This window comes from Bos indicus x Bos taurus, chromosome 9 (assembly GCF_003369695.1).
Source record: "Bos indicus x Bos taurus breed Angus x Brahman F1 hybrid chromosome 9, Bos_hybrid_MaternalHap_v2.0, whole genome shotgun sequence".
Classification (NCBI taxonomy): Eukaryota; Metazoa; Chordata; class Mammalia; order Artiodactyla; family Bovidae; genus Bos; species Bos indicus x Bos taurus.
In genome coordinates this window covers 17,630,827-17,647,098 of record NC_040084.1, presented here as the reverse complement: position 1 = coordinate 17,647,098, position 16,272 = coordinate 17,630,827, and the positions used below count along the sequence as shown (strand labels likewise).

Genomic DNA, 16,272 nt, shown 5'->3' with positions numbered 1-16,272 from the left:
ATGTCCTTTTCATTATAGGGGACTGGAATGCAAAAGGAGGAAGTCAAGAAACACCCAGATTAACAGGCAAATTTGGCGTTGGAATACGGAATGAAGCAGGGCAAAAGCTAATAGAATTTTGCAAAGAGAACGCATTGGTCATAGTAAACACCCTCTTCCAACAACACAACAGAAAATTCTACACATGGACATCGCCAGATGGTCAACACTGAAATCAGATTGATTATATTCTTTGCAGCCAAAGATGGAGAAGCTCTATACAGTCAGCAAAAACAAGACCAGGAACTGACTGGCTCAGATCATGAGCTCCTTATTGCCAAATTCAGACTTAAATTGAAGAAAGTAGGGAAAACCACTAGACCATTCAGGTATGACCTAAATCAAATCCCTTATGATTATACAGTGGAAGTGAGAAATAGATTTAAGGGACTAGATCTGATAGATAGAGTGCCTGACGAACTATGGACTGAGGTTCATGACACTGTATAGGAGACAGGGATCAAGACCATCCCATGGAAAAGAAATGCAAGAAAGCAAAATGGCTATCTGGGGAGGCCTTACAAATAGCTGTGAAAAGAAGAGAAGCAAAAAGCAAAAGAGAAAAGGAAAGATATAAACATCTGAATGCAAAGTTCCAAAGAATAGCTAGAAGAGATAAGAAAGCCTTCTTCAGCGATCAATGCAAAGGAACAGAGGAAAACAACAGAATGGGAAAGACTAGAGATCTCTTCAAGAAAATTAGAGATACCAAGGGAATATTTCATGCAAAGATGGGCTCGATAAAGGACAGAATGGTATGGACCTAACAGAAGCAGAAGATATTAAGAAGAGATGGCAAGAATACACAGAAGAACTGTACAAAAAAAATCTTCACGACCAAGACAATCACGATGGTATGATCACTCACCTAGAGCCAGACATCCTGGAATGTGAAGTCAAGTGGGCCTTAGAAGCATCACTATGAACAAAGCTAGTGGAGGTGATGGAATTCCAGTTGAGCTATTTCAAATCCTGGAAGATGATGCTGTGAAAGTGCTGCACTCAATATGCCAGCAAATTTGGAAAACTCAGCAGTGGCCATAGGACTCGAAAAGGTCAGTTTTCATTCCAATTCCAAAGAAAGGTAATGTCAAAGAATGCTCAAACTACTGCACAATTGCACTCATCTCACACTTTAGAAAGTAATGCTCAAAATTCTCCAAGCCAGGCTTCAGCAATACATGAACCGTGAACTTCCAGATGTTCAAGCTGGTTTTAGAAAAGGCAGAGGAACCAGAGATCAAATTGCCAACATCCGCTGGATCATTGAAAAAGCAAGAGAGTTCCAGAAAAACATCTCTTTCTGCTTTATTGACTATGCCAAAGCCTTTGACTGTGTGGATCACAATAAAATGTGGAAAATTCTGAAAGAGATGGGAATACCAGACCACTTGACCAGCCTCTTGAGAAACCTGTTTGCAGGTCAGGAAGCAACAGTTAGAACTGGACATGGAACAACAGACTGGTTCCAAATAGGAAAAGGAGTACATCAAGGCTGTATATTGTCACCCTGCTTATTTAACTTATACGCAGAGTACATCATAATAAACGCTGGGCTGGAAGAAACACAAGCTGGAATCAAGATTGCCAAAAGAAATATCAATAACCTCAGATATGCAGATGACACCACCCTTAGGGCAGAAAGTGAAGAGGAACTAAAAAGCCTCTTGATGAGAGTGAAAGAAGAGAGTGAAAAAGTTGGCTTAAAGCTCAACATTCAGTAAACTAAGATTATGTCATCTGGTCCCATAACTTCATTGGAAATAGATGGGGAAACAATGGAAACAGTGTCAGACTTTATTTTTTTGGGCTCCAAAATCACTGCAGATGGTGATTGCAGCCATGAAATTAAAAGGTGTTTACTCCTTGGAAGGAAAGTTATGACCAACCTAGATAGCATATTCAAAAGCAGGGACATTACTTTGCCAACAAAGTTCTGTCTAGTCAAGGCTATGGTTTTTCCAGTGGTCATGTATGGATGTGAGAGTTGGACTGTGAAGAAAGCTGAGCACTGAAGAATTGATGCTTCTGAACTGTGGTGTTGGAGAAGACTCTTGAGAGTCCCTTGGACTGCAAGGAGATCCAACCAGTCCATCCTAAAGGAGATCAGTCCTGGGTGTTCTTTGGAAGGAATGATGCTAAAGCTGAAATGCCAGTACTTTGGCCACCTCATGCAAAGAGTTGACTCATTGGAAAAGACTCTGATGCTGGGAGGGATTGGGGTCAGGAGGAGAAGGGGATGACAGAGGATGAGATGGCTAGATGGCATCACCAACATGATGGACGTGAGTTTGAGTGAACTCCGGGAGATGGTGATGGACAGGGAGGCCTGGCAGACTGCGATTCATGGGGTCGCAAAGAGTCGGACATGACTGAGTGACTAAACTAAATTTAACTCACTTTTCTCAGCCTAGTTGTTGTGTGCTGTTGACTCAATACATTTTATGGTTGAACAATATTCTACTAAATATTCTGATTTACTTATTGATCCTCCTGTCAGTGGAATGGAGTTGTTTTCAGATTAACATTCTTAAAATTAAAGATACTATGAACATTTACAGATAATTGTTCTTGCCAACATAGCTGCTGAATTGTTTGGCCATATGGTAAGTACATAACTGATTTTACAAGGAACTGTTAGCCTGTTTTATATTCTCACTAGCGAGAGAAGACTCTACATATGGACATCACCAGATGGTCAACACTGAAATCAGATTGATAACATTCTTTGCAGCCAAAGATTGAGAAGCTCTATAGAGTCAGCAAAAACAAGACCAGGAGGTGACTGTGGCTCAAATCATGAGCTGCTTATTGCCAAATTCAGACTTAAATTGAAGAAAGTAGGGAAAACCAGTAGATCATTCAGGTATGACCTAAGTCAAATATCTTACAATTATACAGTGAAAGTGACAAATAGATTCAAGGGATTAGATCTGATAGAGTGCCTAAAGAATTATGGATGGAGGTTCGTGACATTGTACAGGAGGTAGTGATCAAGACCATCCCCAAGAAAAAGAAATGTAAAAAAGCAAAATGGTTGTCTGAGGAGGGCTTACAAATAGTTGAAAAAAGAAGAGAAGCAAAAGGCAAAGGAGAAAAGGAAAGACATAACCGTCTGAATGCAGAGTTCCAAAAAACAGCAAAGAGAGATAAGAAAGCCTTCCTCAGTGATCAATGCAAGAAATAGAAGAAAACAATAGAATGTGAAAGACCAGATTTTTCTTCAAGTAAATTAGATACCAAGGGAACATTTCATGCAAAGATGGGCACGATAAAGGAAAGAAATGGTATGGACCTAACAGAAGCAGAAGATATTACAAAGAGGTGGCAAGAATACACAGAACTCTACAAAAAAGATCTTCATGACCCAGATAACCAAAATGGTGTTATCACTCACCAGAGTCAAACATCCTGGAATGCAAAGTCAAGTGGGCCTCAGGAAGCATCACAACGAACAAAGCTAGTGGAAGTGATAGAATTCCTTTTGAGCTACTTCAAATCCTAAAAGATGATGCTGTGAAAGTGCTGCACTCAATATGGCAGCAAATTTGGAAAACTCAGCAGTGGCCACAGGACTGGAAAAGGTCAGTTTTCATCCCACTCCCAAAGAAAGACAATGCCAAACAATGTTTAATTTACAGCACAATTGCACTCATTTCATATGCTAGCAAAGTAATGTTCAAAATTCTCCAAGCCAGGCTTCAATAGTATGTGAACTGTGAACTTCCAGATATTCAAGCTAGATTTAGAAAAGACAACAGAACCAGAGATCAAACTGCCAACATCCACTGGATCATCAAAGAGCAAGAGAGTTCCAGAAAAAACACCTTCTGTTCTACTGACTATGCCAAAGAGTTTGACTGTGTGGATCAAAACAAACTGTGGAAAATTCTTAAAGAGATGGGAATACCAGACCACTGCACCTGCCTCCTGAGAAATCTGTATGCAAGTCAAGAAGCAACAGTTATAATGGACCTGGAAAACAGAGTGGTTCCAAATTGAGAAAGGAATATGTCAATGCTTATACTGTCACCCTGTTTGTTTAACTCATATGCAGAGTACATCATGCAAAATGCTGGGCTGTATGAAGCATAATCTGGAATCAAGATTGCCGGTAGAATTATTGATAATCTCAGATATGCAGATGACACCACCCTTATGGATGAAAGCCAAGAAATAAAAAGCCTCTTGATGAAAGTGAAAGAGGACAGTGAAAAAGTTGGCTTAAAACTCAACATTCAAAAGACTAAGATCATGGCATCCGGTCCCATCACTTCATGGCAAATAGATGGGGAAACAATGCAAACATGAGAAACTTTACTTTTTGGGCTCCAAAATCACTGAGGATGGTGACTGCAGCCATGAAATTAAAAGACGCCTGGTCTTTGGAAGAAAAGTTATGACCAACCTAGACAGCATATTAAAAAGTAGAGACATTACTTTGCCAACAATTGTCCATCTAGTTAAAGCTATGGTTTTTCCAGTAGTCATGTAAGGATGTGAGAGTTGGACTATAAAGAAAGGTGAGCACCAAACAACTGATGCTTTTGAACTGTGGTGTTGAAAAAGACTCTTAAGAGTTTCTTGGACTGCAAGGAGATCAAACCAGTCCATGCTAAAGGAAATCAGTCCTGAATATTCATTGGAAGGACTAATGCTGAAGCTAAAGCTCCAATACTTTGGTCACCTGATGTGAAGAGCTGACTCATTTGAAAAGACACTGATGCTGGGAAAGATTGAAGGCAGGAGGAGAAGGGGATGACAGAGGATGAGATGGTTGGATGGCATCACCAACTCGATGGACATGAGTTTGAGCAAGCTCCGGCAGTTGATTGACAGGGAAGTCTGGCATCCTGTGGTCCATGGGGTTCAACGAGTAGGACACAACTTAGCGACTGAACTGAGCAATTTATGACTTTGAGAACATCTTTAAAACTTTGCCACGTTAATCTTTTTAAAATTTAGCCATTCTTGTCACTATCCATTGCATTTCTCTGCCGACTAATCAAATCACACTTTATTCAGGTATTTACTGTCCATTCCCTTGTAGCTTAGTTGGTAAAGAATCTGCCTGCAATACAGGAGACCTGGGTTTGATTCCTGGGTCAGGGATCCCTTTACGAGGAAATGGCAATCCACTCCAATAGTCCTGCCTGGAGAATCCCATGGACAGAGGAGCCTGGTGGGCTACAGCCCATGGGGTCGAAAGAGTCACATACGACTTAGTGACTAAACCACCAGCAGTATGTATTCTTTCATGCGTTTAAATATTTTGCTCATTTTTTATATCCATTCTTTCCTGATCAAATCATCTTAAGATATGTTTAAAATGAATAGGCCATAAGTGTATGCTGTATTTCAGGCTTATGTACTTGGTAGCTTTTCAGTAAACTCTAGGATTTTCTGTTTCTAAACATGTTGACTCTAAATACAGTTTTACTGTTTCCTCTCAAAGTACAGCTGCCTTATTGCAATGGCAAGGAGGACTAGTTCAAGGATAACTACAAGGGAGAAGACAGAACATCCCTTCCTTGTTCCTTACCTTTGGTGAAAAGCATTCAGTCTTTCACCATGGTATATCCATTAAGGTTTTCACAGAAAACAAAATTTACTGTGTTGAGAAAGTTTCCTTCTGTTCTTTTGTATTTTCTTGAAAAAATCATGAATGGGTGGTGAATTTTGGCAACTGATTTCTCTGCATATACTCAGATAATGTGGGTCTTTCTGTTAAAATTATGAATTATACAGATTGTTTTATGAATGTGAAAATAACTTTTCATTCCTGAGATAAATCTTACCTGAACATCATGTATTATTTTTGTGTATGTTGCTGGGTTCTATTTCGAATACACAGTAAGGATTTTACTTCTGTGTTCATGTGAGAGAGTCTGAGTTTGTTTTCAGTTTTGCTTTGTTTTCCTGCAATGTCTGTCTAGTTTTGATATAAAGTAACGATAGTCTCAGGAAATGAATCAGAAATGTTCCTTATTCTTTCAGTCTCTAAAGAGAGTTTGGGTAGTTTCTTGCTTAAATGCATGATATAATTTATTTGGCCCCAGAGTGGTCTTTGTAGAGAGGTTCATAATTTTAAATACACTTTATTTAATCAGTGTAATTTAGGTTTTCTACTTTTTCTTGAGTCAGTTTTGGTAATTTTCAGCCTTCAAGGAATGTGTGCATTTAGTCTATATTGTTGAGAATACTGCCAAAATTTTTTTCATATTTATATTTACTTATTTTCACAGTTTTCTTGGCATATACTGCTTTTATATTTATGTTGAAATTTCCTGTTTGTCTCCTTCTTATTCATGTACTCTTTTTTTCTAATTGAATGAAAGCTTCCTTAAGTTCTGTAGTGCTTTACAACTTCAGAAGTTTCACACACATGATTTTATATAATCCTATAATAACCACTTTTTCCTCCTACCCCTATAGTGTCCCTCCCTCTACCTTCTCCCCACTGGTAACTACTAGCTTCTTCTCTTCATCTGTGAGTCTGTTTCTTTTTTGCTATATTCTCTAGTTTGTTGTATTTTTTTACATTCCATATATAGGTGATGTATTTGTCTTTCTCTGTCTTACCTCACTTAATAGAAGGTTCTCCAAGTCCGTCCACATTGCTATAAATGGCAAGATTTTATTCGTTTTGTTATCGCTAAGTAGTATTCCAGTGGGCGTCTGTGTGTGTGTGTGTGTGTGTGCAGTCACAGTTTTATCTATTCATCTCTCGATGGACACTTAGGTTGCTTCTGTAACTTGGCAATCATAAATAATGCTGCTATGAACATTGAGATGCATGTGTCTTTTAATTAGTATTTTTTGGATATATATACCCTGAAAGTGGAATTGCTGAGTCATATGGTAGTTCTATTTTCAGCTTAATGAGAAACTTTTATACTGTTTTCCACAGTGGCAGAACCAATTTACATTCCCACCAAACTGTACAAGGGCTTCCGTTTCTCCACATCCTCGCTAACACCTGTTATTTGTGTGCTTTATGATGACTACCGTTCTGAGAGGTGTGAGATGACATTCCACTGTGGCTTTGATTTACATTTGCCTTATGATTAGTGGTGTTGAGCATCTTTTCATGTGCCCGTGAGTTAATCAGCTATTTTTGATGTTGAGCTGTATAACTCCTAATATATAATCTGCATTATATATACATACACACACAGATTTAAGACTTGGACCATAAAGAAGGCTAAGTGCTAATGAATTGATCCTTTCAAATTATGGTGCTGGAAAAGATTCTTGAGAGTGCCTTGTACTGCAAAGAGATCAAACCAGTCAATTCTAAAGGAAATCAGTTCAGTTCAGTTCAGATGCTCAGTCATATCCGACTCTTTGTGACCCCACGGACTGCAGCATGCCAGGCTTCCCTTTCCATCACCAACTCCTGGAGCTTGCTTGAACTCATGACCACCAAGTTGGTGATGCCATTCAAACATCTCATCCTCTGTTGTCCCCTTCTCCTCCTGCCTTCAATCTTTCCCAGCATCAGGGTCTTTTCCAATGAGTCAGTTCTTCACATCAGGTTGGCCGAAGTATTGGAGCTTCAACTTCAGCATCAGTCCTTCCAATGAATATTCAAGACTGATTTCCTTTAGGATGGACTGGTTTTATCTCCTTGAAGTCCAAGGGACTGTCAAGAATCTTTTCTAGCATCACAATTTGAAAGGATCAATTCCCACTTAGCATTCACACCCTGAATATTCACAGGAAGGACTGATGCTGAAGCTGAAGCGCCAAAACATTGGTCACCTGATACAAAGACCTGACTCATTGGAAAAGACCTTGATGCTGGGAAAGACTGAAGGCAAAAGGAGAGGGTGCAGCAGAGGATGAGATGGTTAGACAGCATCACAGACTAAATGGACATGAATGTGAGCAAACTACCAGAGACAGTGAAGGGCAGGGAAGCCTGGCATGCTGCAGTCCATGGGGTCACAAAGAGGGATGCAACATGGCCACTGGAACAGCAACAACGATAATGTTCTTCCAGCAGCCAGCTACTTTACCTGTGAACCAACAAGTTCTCTTTATGCTGTGTTTCCAAGCCTCTGTTAGAATCTGTCTAAAATAGTCTTTATCCTAGAACTATAAAGTACTATAGTGCTAAGGTCCAACACTTAGGGTCTCCACTGAATGCCTTATTAAACAAGGTCTTGGTTTTATAGCTGAATAGAATTTAGATCATCCCAAACACTGTGTGAGGTCTGGCTATTGTTCTTTGTAGTATTTCTTTTCTGAGCAGGTTTTCTTTATTTGGCCTTGTGAAGTGTCCTCCTATACACGTGCAGCTCAGTAGTCAACAAGAAATCAAGAAAACCTCTGCAGAAATTACTTGAGCTCTTCCTTTTCAGAGTTTTCTTCTCTCCATGACCCTGACCCAGAATTTCCCTACATCAGTTCTCTGGAACTCCAGACTCTGACCCACCAGTTCAGTGAGAGCGCTGGGACTGGTGGGCCTCCAGGCCAAAAGTCAAGGCGATCATGGGCTACATAGTTTGTTTACTTATCTTAAGAATCACAACTCTGTATTGCTTATTGTCTAAAATTCACCAAATTGTGTTATCTGTCCAGAGTTTTAGCTATTTACATTGGGAAGGGTACTCTGTATGTCTTTTTAATAAACTTTTTAAAATAAGTTCAAGAAATTTTATTTTAAAAAGACAATTTGTTACACTTTTTCCAAAAAATCACCTTAATATGCAAATTTGAGATGCAAATCTCCAATAAGAATTGCATCAAAGGAGCTTGCATAACTCAGTGAAGCTACCAGACATGTCTTGTAGGGCCACCTAAGACAGAGGGGTCACAGTGAACAGTTCACAAAATGTGGTACACTGGAGGAAGAAATGGCAAACCACTTCAGTATTCCTGCCACGAGAACCCCATGAATAGTATGAAAAGTCAAAAAGATATGACACTGGAAGGTGAGTCCCCCCCAGGTCAGAAGGTTTCCAATGTACTACTGGGGAAGAGCAGAGGGCAATTATTAATTTTTCCAGAAAGAATGAAACAGCTGGGCCAAAGTGGAAATGACACTCCACTGCGGATGTGTCCAGTGGTGAAAGTAAAGTCTGATGCCATAAATAACAATATTGCAATAGGAACCTGGAATGTTCAGTCCATGAATCAAGGTAAATTGGATGTGGTCAAGCAGGAGTTAGCAAGAGTGAACATTGAAATCTTAGGAATCAGTGAACTAAAATGAACGGGTTATGGATGAATTTAATTCAAGTGACCATAACATTTACCAATGTGGGCAAGAATCCCTTAGAAGAAATGGTATAGCCCTCCGTGGGAAATGAGCAAATTGGTGTGTTCAGGCTCCCTTACTCCACGTTTTGTAAATAACGATTATGTAACAGCTGAGCTCATTCGTAGTACTGTGTGTGCATGTCACAAGGTGCTCACCTGGTGTGGTACGTGCGTGTGAGCTCCATCGAGAAAGTGGCGGCGTTACTGCTGCGTTACACCTGTGTCCACTGGGTCAGCCGCAAGAGCAGGGAAGCTGTGTCATGGCTGCCATGCCAGCAAGGAGACAGTAAACATGCCTGCAGTTCCTATGGCTCCTCAAGTCTCTTTCCAGCCTCTTAACTCACACCTTGCCCAGGCTGGGTTCAGCGAACAGTGAGAACAGCAAGACAACTGGAGCCATGAACAGGATCAGCAATACACCCTTACAGTCAACAGAAGAGTCCAAAAGTGTAATCTCAAAAATGACAGAATGATCTTGGTTCGTTTCCCTTCAACATCATGGTAATTTAAGTCTAGGCCCCACTACTAACTAATGTCAAAGTAGCAGAAGTTGACTAGTTCTATGAAAACCAATAAGACTTTCTAGAACTAACACCAAGAAAAAAGATGTCCTTTTCATCATAGGGAATTGGAATGCAAAACTAGTAAGTCAAGAGATACCTGGAGTAACAGACATGTTTGTTATTCCAGATACTTGGAATAACAGACAAGCCACCTCGGGCTTCCCTGGTGGCTCAGCTGGTAAAGAATCCACCTGCAGTGCAGGAGACTGGGTTTAATCCCTGGGTTGGGAAGACACCCTGGAGAAGGGAACAGCTACCCACTCCAGTATTCTGGCCTGGAAAACTCCATGGACTGCATAGTCCATGGGGTCACAAGGGGTCGGACACGACTGAGGGACTTTCACTTTGGCCTTGGAGTACAAAATGAAGCAGAGCAAAGGCTACCAGAGTTCTGTCAAAAGAATATGCTGGTTATTGCAAATACCCTTTTCCAACAACCCGAGAGACAACTCTACATATGGACATCACCAAACGGTCAATACTGAAATCAGACTGATTGACATTTATAATACTCATCTAACATCTAATAGTAAAATAAAGCTGGTCTTCCCTTGCTAACTCTCCCACTCCACAGCACTCTTCTGAGTCCCCGTTTGCTTTCTGACTATGATTTCATGATTGTCATATAGTGATAATCCCCTAATTTTTATGTAGGTCCCTCTTTCTCTCAAGCTTTAATTTCACATTTCTATGTTTGACAACTTCAATGTTTCCTCATATTCCATACATACAAAATAAACTTCTTCTGTTCTCCAAGAAGCATTTCTTTCCATTTTCCTAATTCTACTTATGACATTCATTTTTCCTCTTAGTTTTATAAAATTAATTTTTACACTGATTCTCCTCTCTCCTTCACAGTAAACATATCCTGAGTCCTTTGTATAACACCTCTTGTATACAAGTGAGTATTTCTATTGCTGCTTGTAGAAGAGTTATTGCATTGAGTGTCCAAATACATGGCTTCCTTACATTCATGCCCCTTATATTCCCTTCTATTCTAACTCCATCTCTTACCACTGTTTTACTGAATTTCTGAGCCTTACATGTAGTAGACACCTTGAACTTACTAATCGTTAGTCATTATATACCCTTTTATAGTAAAAAAAAATCTGGAAAGCATAAAAGTAAATTTTTTATATTTCCTTGCTGCTTTGGTTCTGAATATGTTGTTAGTTTAGAAATAAATGCACACAGAAAATCTATATTAGCTGAAACTGAATCACACAGTGAGATTCAGTGTGTGAGGGCATATAGTGAGGGCATCTGTATGGCTGTTGTACACTGTGGCAAGGCTGTTTTATGGACCCTGTGTCTATAGCAGTAGCTCCTGGAGTCAGCAAACTGCTTCATGATCATGATGGTGAAGGCAGCAATTCCTTTGAAACTAGATTTTGCTCGGTGATTGTGGGAGGTGGTTGTTGTTCAGTCACCCAGTTGTGTCTGACTCTGCCACTCCATGGACTGCAGCAACCAGGCTTCCATGACCTTTACTATCTTCAAGAGCTTGATCAAACTCATGAGTTGATTGTGCCATCCAACCATTTGCTGCCCCCCTTTTTCTCCTGCCGTCAATCTTTCCCAGCATCATAGTCTTTTTAGTGAGTTGGCTTTTCACATCAGGTGGCCAATAAAGTATTGGATCTTCAGTATCTGTCCTTCCAATGAATATTCAGCGTGGATTTCCTTTAGGATTGACTGGTTTGATCTCCCTGCTGTCCAAGAGACTTTCAAGAGACTTCTCTAGCAACATAGTTAGAAAGGACCAATTCTTTGGCACTCAGTCTTCTTTATGATCCAACTATCACATTTGTATGAGACTATTGGAAAAACCATAGCTTTGACTATATAGACTTCTGCTGGTAAAGAGATGACTCTGCTTTTAATATGCTGTCTAGGTTTGTCATAGCTTTTCTTTCAAGAAGCAAGCATCTTTTAATTTCATTACTGCAGTCACTGTCCACAGTGATTTTGGAGCCCAAGGAAATAAAGTTATGGAAGGGGCCTAGGCTTTTCTTTAACAATTCCATAGCTCTTCATGCATTCTTTACTTTCTCCTTAAATTGAATGGAGTAAATTCTGTCACCCATTGTTAAGAATGCTGATGAGTAGTTTCCTTGTCTTTAAACAGTAATACTAATATCTTGAAAGGTTATTAAAAGAATTGAATGGTACAATTCATGTAAAGCATTTAAGACATATTATCTGCCAAACACTAACTCTTGTTTTTGTGTTTTTACTCTTGTTTTAAAGTTGCTTAACAATCAGAATGCCTGGGTTTGAATCATGGCTTGTAGCATATGTTCTTTCTGCAAGCTTGGTCAAGTTGCTTAACTTTTCTAAGGTTTGATTTCTTTATCTATAAACTAGGTAAAAAGAAAAACTACTTCATGTAGTTTGGCAAGGGAAGCCCGAAAATTAAATGAGAATATGTTAATAATTTTTTTTCCTGTACTTTGTTATTCTCCACACAAATCTGATTCCATTCAAACTAATTTCCCACATTGATTCCTGTTTTAATGCCATGAGCTCAACCTGTTTCCTCAGAGTTCTGGGCACACCTTTTAAAAATAACATTCAGTATCCTGACATTATACATTCTCTGTTTTTCAATTCAAATCCATTTTCAAGCTGTTCCTTTTTCATGTAATCTTTTCAAGGATCTGAAACCTACCTTGATCACTTTCTTGGTCTTACAGCTCCTACAAACAGCACCATGCATTTTAACACATTTTTTTCCATTAGTAAATGTGCCTTATTTCTTTCTCAAGAGGATTTTTTGCTCAATGAGATCATTCAGTTCAGTTCAGTCGCTCAGTCATGTTGGACTCTTTGCGACCCCATGAATTGCAGCATGCCAGGCCTCCCTGTCCATCACCAACTCCCGGAGTTCACTCAGGCTCACGTCCATCGAGTCGGTGATGCCATCCAGCCATCTCATCCTCTGTCGTCCCCTTCTCCTCCTGCCCCCAATCCCTCCCAGCATCAGAGTCTTTTCCAATGAGTCATTCAGTTCAGTTCAGTTCAGTCGCTCAGTCATGTCCAACTCTTTGCGACCCCATGAATCGCAGCATGCCAGGCCTCCCTGTCCATCACCAACTCCCAGAGTTCACTCAAACTCACGTCCATCGAGTCGGTGATGCCATCCAGCCATCTCATCCTCTGTTGTCCCCTTCTCCTCCTGCCCCCAGTCCCTCCCAGCATCAGGGTCTTTTCCAATGAGTCAACTCTTTGCATGAGGTGGCCAAAGGACTGGAGTTTCAGCTTTAGCATCAGTCCTTCCAAAGAAATCCCAGGGCTGATCTCCTTCAGAATGGACTGGCTGGATCTCTTTGCAGTCCAAGGGACTCTCAAGAGTTTTTTCCAACACCGCAGTTCAAAAGCATCAATTCTTCAGCACTCAGCTTTCTTCATAGTCCAACTCTCACATCCATACATGACCATTAGTAACAACTAATTAAAAAAAAATCTAACAGAGCTCTTCCAAGAGTTCTCCACTTAACAATGACTTGAAAAACTATTGACCAGATGATTTACCATGTCATTGATTGAAATCAATTAGATTATACAGTATTTTGTCATTAAATGTAGAGAACTTATATGTATGAATTTGGTTAAGTGTTTAATATTATATATACATAATTTTCTTAATATTAATTTTTTTCTCTTTACCAAAACATTTCTGTCTCTAATTTCCTTTGATTGTGCTTACTTCAACAATAGAAACAATAATAATATTAGATGAACTGACAAAATGAACACATAAAATATGTCACTGTCAACATTAAAACATGAGAATGACTCCTGTTCCTCAGATGCATTTACTAGCAGTGACATAAGACTCACAGATAAAAGGGCTAGAGAATCATTTTCAAACTTGGCTGCACAGTGGAATCACCTGGTGAGCTTTACCAATATCGATACAGTGAGTCCCCTACATGTGAAACTTCAAGCTCGCATGTCCAACGACGTAAGTTAGTTCACATGCCTAGTGTACACTGTCACACGCATGCATTCTATACAAGTGGCTGTGCTTTTGTGCACATTATTGTACATTACTGCATTGAATACAGAGTACAGTATCTTTATTTAAAGCCCAGGGTGTCCAGAAGCAAGTGTAAAAGCAGGGGTGAGGTAGCAGGCACTACTGTACTTTTCAAGGTATTGTACAATAAGGTTTAAACTGTTTTCCTTTTTTGTGTTTGCTTTTTATGTATGTATTATTTGTGTGAAAAGTGTTATAAATGTATTACTGTATAGTACTGTATAGCCAAGCCAATTGTGTTAGATGGCTACCTGGGCTAACATTTTTGGACTTAGAAACAAACTGGACTTATGAACATGCTCTCAGAATGGAATTTGCTTATATGTAGGGGACTTAGGGTAATGTGTCAGCATGCTAAAAAGCAGAGATATTACCTTCCTGACAAAGGTCCATCTAGTCAAAGCTATGGTTTTTCCAGTGGTCATGAATGGATGTGAGAGTTGGACCATGAAGAAAGCTGAGCACCAAAGAATTGATGCTTTTGAACTGTGGTGCTGGAGAAGACTCTTGAGAGTCCCTTGGACTGCAAGGAGATCAAACCAGTCCATCCTAAAGAAAATGAGTCCTGAATATTGACTGGAAGGACTGATGGTGAAGCTGAAACACCAATACTTTGGCCACCTGATGTGAAGAACTGACTCATTTGAAAAGACCCTCATGCTGGGAAAGATTGAAGGCAGAAGGAGAAGGGGACGACAGAGGATGAGATGGTTGGATGGCATCACCGAGTCGATAAACATGAGAATGAATAAGCTCTAGGAGTTGGTGATGGACAGGGAAGCCTGGAGTGCTACAGTCCATGGTGTTGCAAAGACTTGGACACCACTGAGAGACTGAACTGAACTACAGTACCTGCATCTTAACCCCAGAGACCTCCATTTAATTCGATTGGCATATGCCTTGGCAACTGGATATTTAAAGTCAGTCAGATGAGTCTCATGAGAAATTAGAAATAAGAACCATTGGTCAGAGGTTATTCTCCATTTAGCATCCACTCTTGTTCTCTTTCCTTTCACTGCTTTGCTTTAGGAACATGCTACTTGCTTGGAGAGGCTTAAGGCCACTCCTTTGCCATTACTAGTAATACCTTTGACACATATATACCAGTAAGGGTGATAAAATGGTATTATTTTGAGAACTATTTTATGAAAATATCGTTCTGTAATTTCAGCAGGCAGTAACAATATTCACGTATTACTAGATATAAGGTAATGATGAAAATATCTGCCTGGCAAAAAGAGAGAGAAAGGGAAAACAAGTTTACAGATGCATTAATTAACTATAAAAGAAAGTTACAGTTTCAGGTTGTATGTACCTGGTCGATGGCACCCAGAGCATCAGCAAAGCTGTTTACTTCTGACAGAAGCAGGGATATTATAGATCTTCTCAACAAGCTGCAACTTCCCAGGGTTACCAGACTCCGCGAGACGTAACGCTGCACCTGAAACTGCAGATCGAGGTAAGCAGGCGTCTACTTTCCGTCAAGGTAGCTCAGAAGATACTTAATGGGCATTTTCTAAGATTTACTACTGAGCTCCCTGCTGTGGGGAGCTCAGAAAGTGTCAACATAATTCTGGGTCAGTCTCAAGCAAAACCGTGAAGCAGATTATCACGATAGAAGCAATGAAATTTTATAGCAGTTAATATTTTGAAATGTGTGACAAGGTGCTAAAATGGAAGTTTTAGCTGAAGGACCAAAAGATCATATCGTTTAGATGATAGACTACGTACAGAATGAATCAAGGGGATGACAAAACAAGACTCTCAGACCCTTAACCATTAAATATAGATATGGAGCTGTAGAGGTAGAGATGATAAAAAGGGAAAGAGGAAAAGGTCTGAAGATGTCTTTGGGAAGAGGCCCACCTCCACGCTGCAGAGGGACGGGTATGGGTGTCTATTCTCCACAAATCAAAAAAGAGGTCATTTAGAAGGAGGAGAAAAAAATGTGGGACTCTGATTTTTCATCTAGAGGTAGCACAAGAACTTGTCATTCAATAAATTTCAAAGGACAGTGGGAGACAATAAACTATATCCCTTACAGTTATTAGGAGAAATGCCACTTGATTATTATTCACATTAAGGTACATATAACTCATACCTCAATTTTCATTAAATCTTTTCTTTAATTATCTGGGAGAAAGGAGACTTCAAGGAGTATCTCAAAACACAAAAACAGCATCTACCTTGCCATTGCTCTCTATGAGCTTAAAATCATACTGAGGAGACACTACTTTGCTATATAAAATATTTAAATGACAATGCTAAATAACTAATGCCATATGATACTAAGAAATGCCATCTGTGTCCTTTAGGATAAGCACTTAATGTAGATATTCCTCAAATTGATATTTTAATAAT

The 16,272-nt window shown here is 39.6% G+C and overlaps 1 protein-coding gene across 1 annotated transcript in view; it reads right to left on the bottom strand.

The window, feature by feature from the left end:
- MEI4 (meiotic double-stranded break formation protein 4) overlaps positions 1–16,272 on the bottom strand; it is a 256,058-nt gene that overhangs the window by 75,560 nt on the left and 164,226 nt on the right. The window contains exon 4 of the mRNA XM_027550979.1: positions 15,227–15,358. Within this exon, the coding sequence (XP_027406780.1) occupies positions 15,227–15,358 (132 nt within the window). The remainder of the gene's footprint in view (positions 1–15,226; positions 15,359–16,272) is intronic.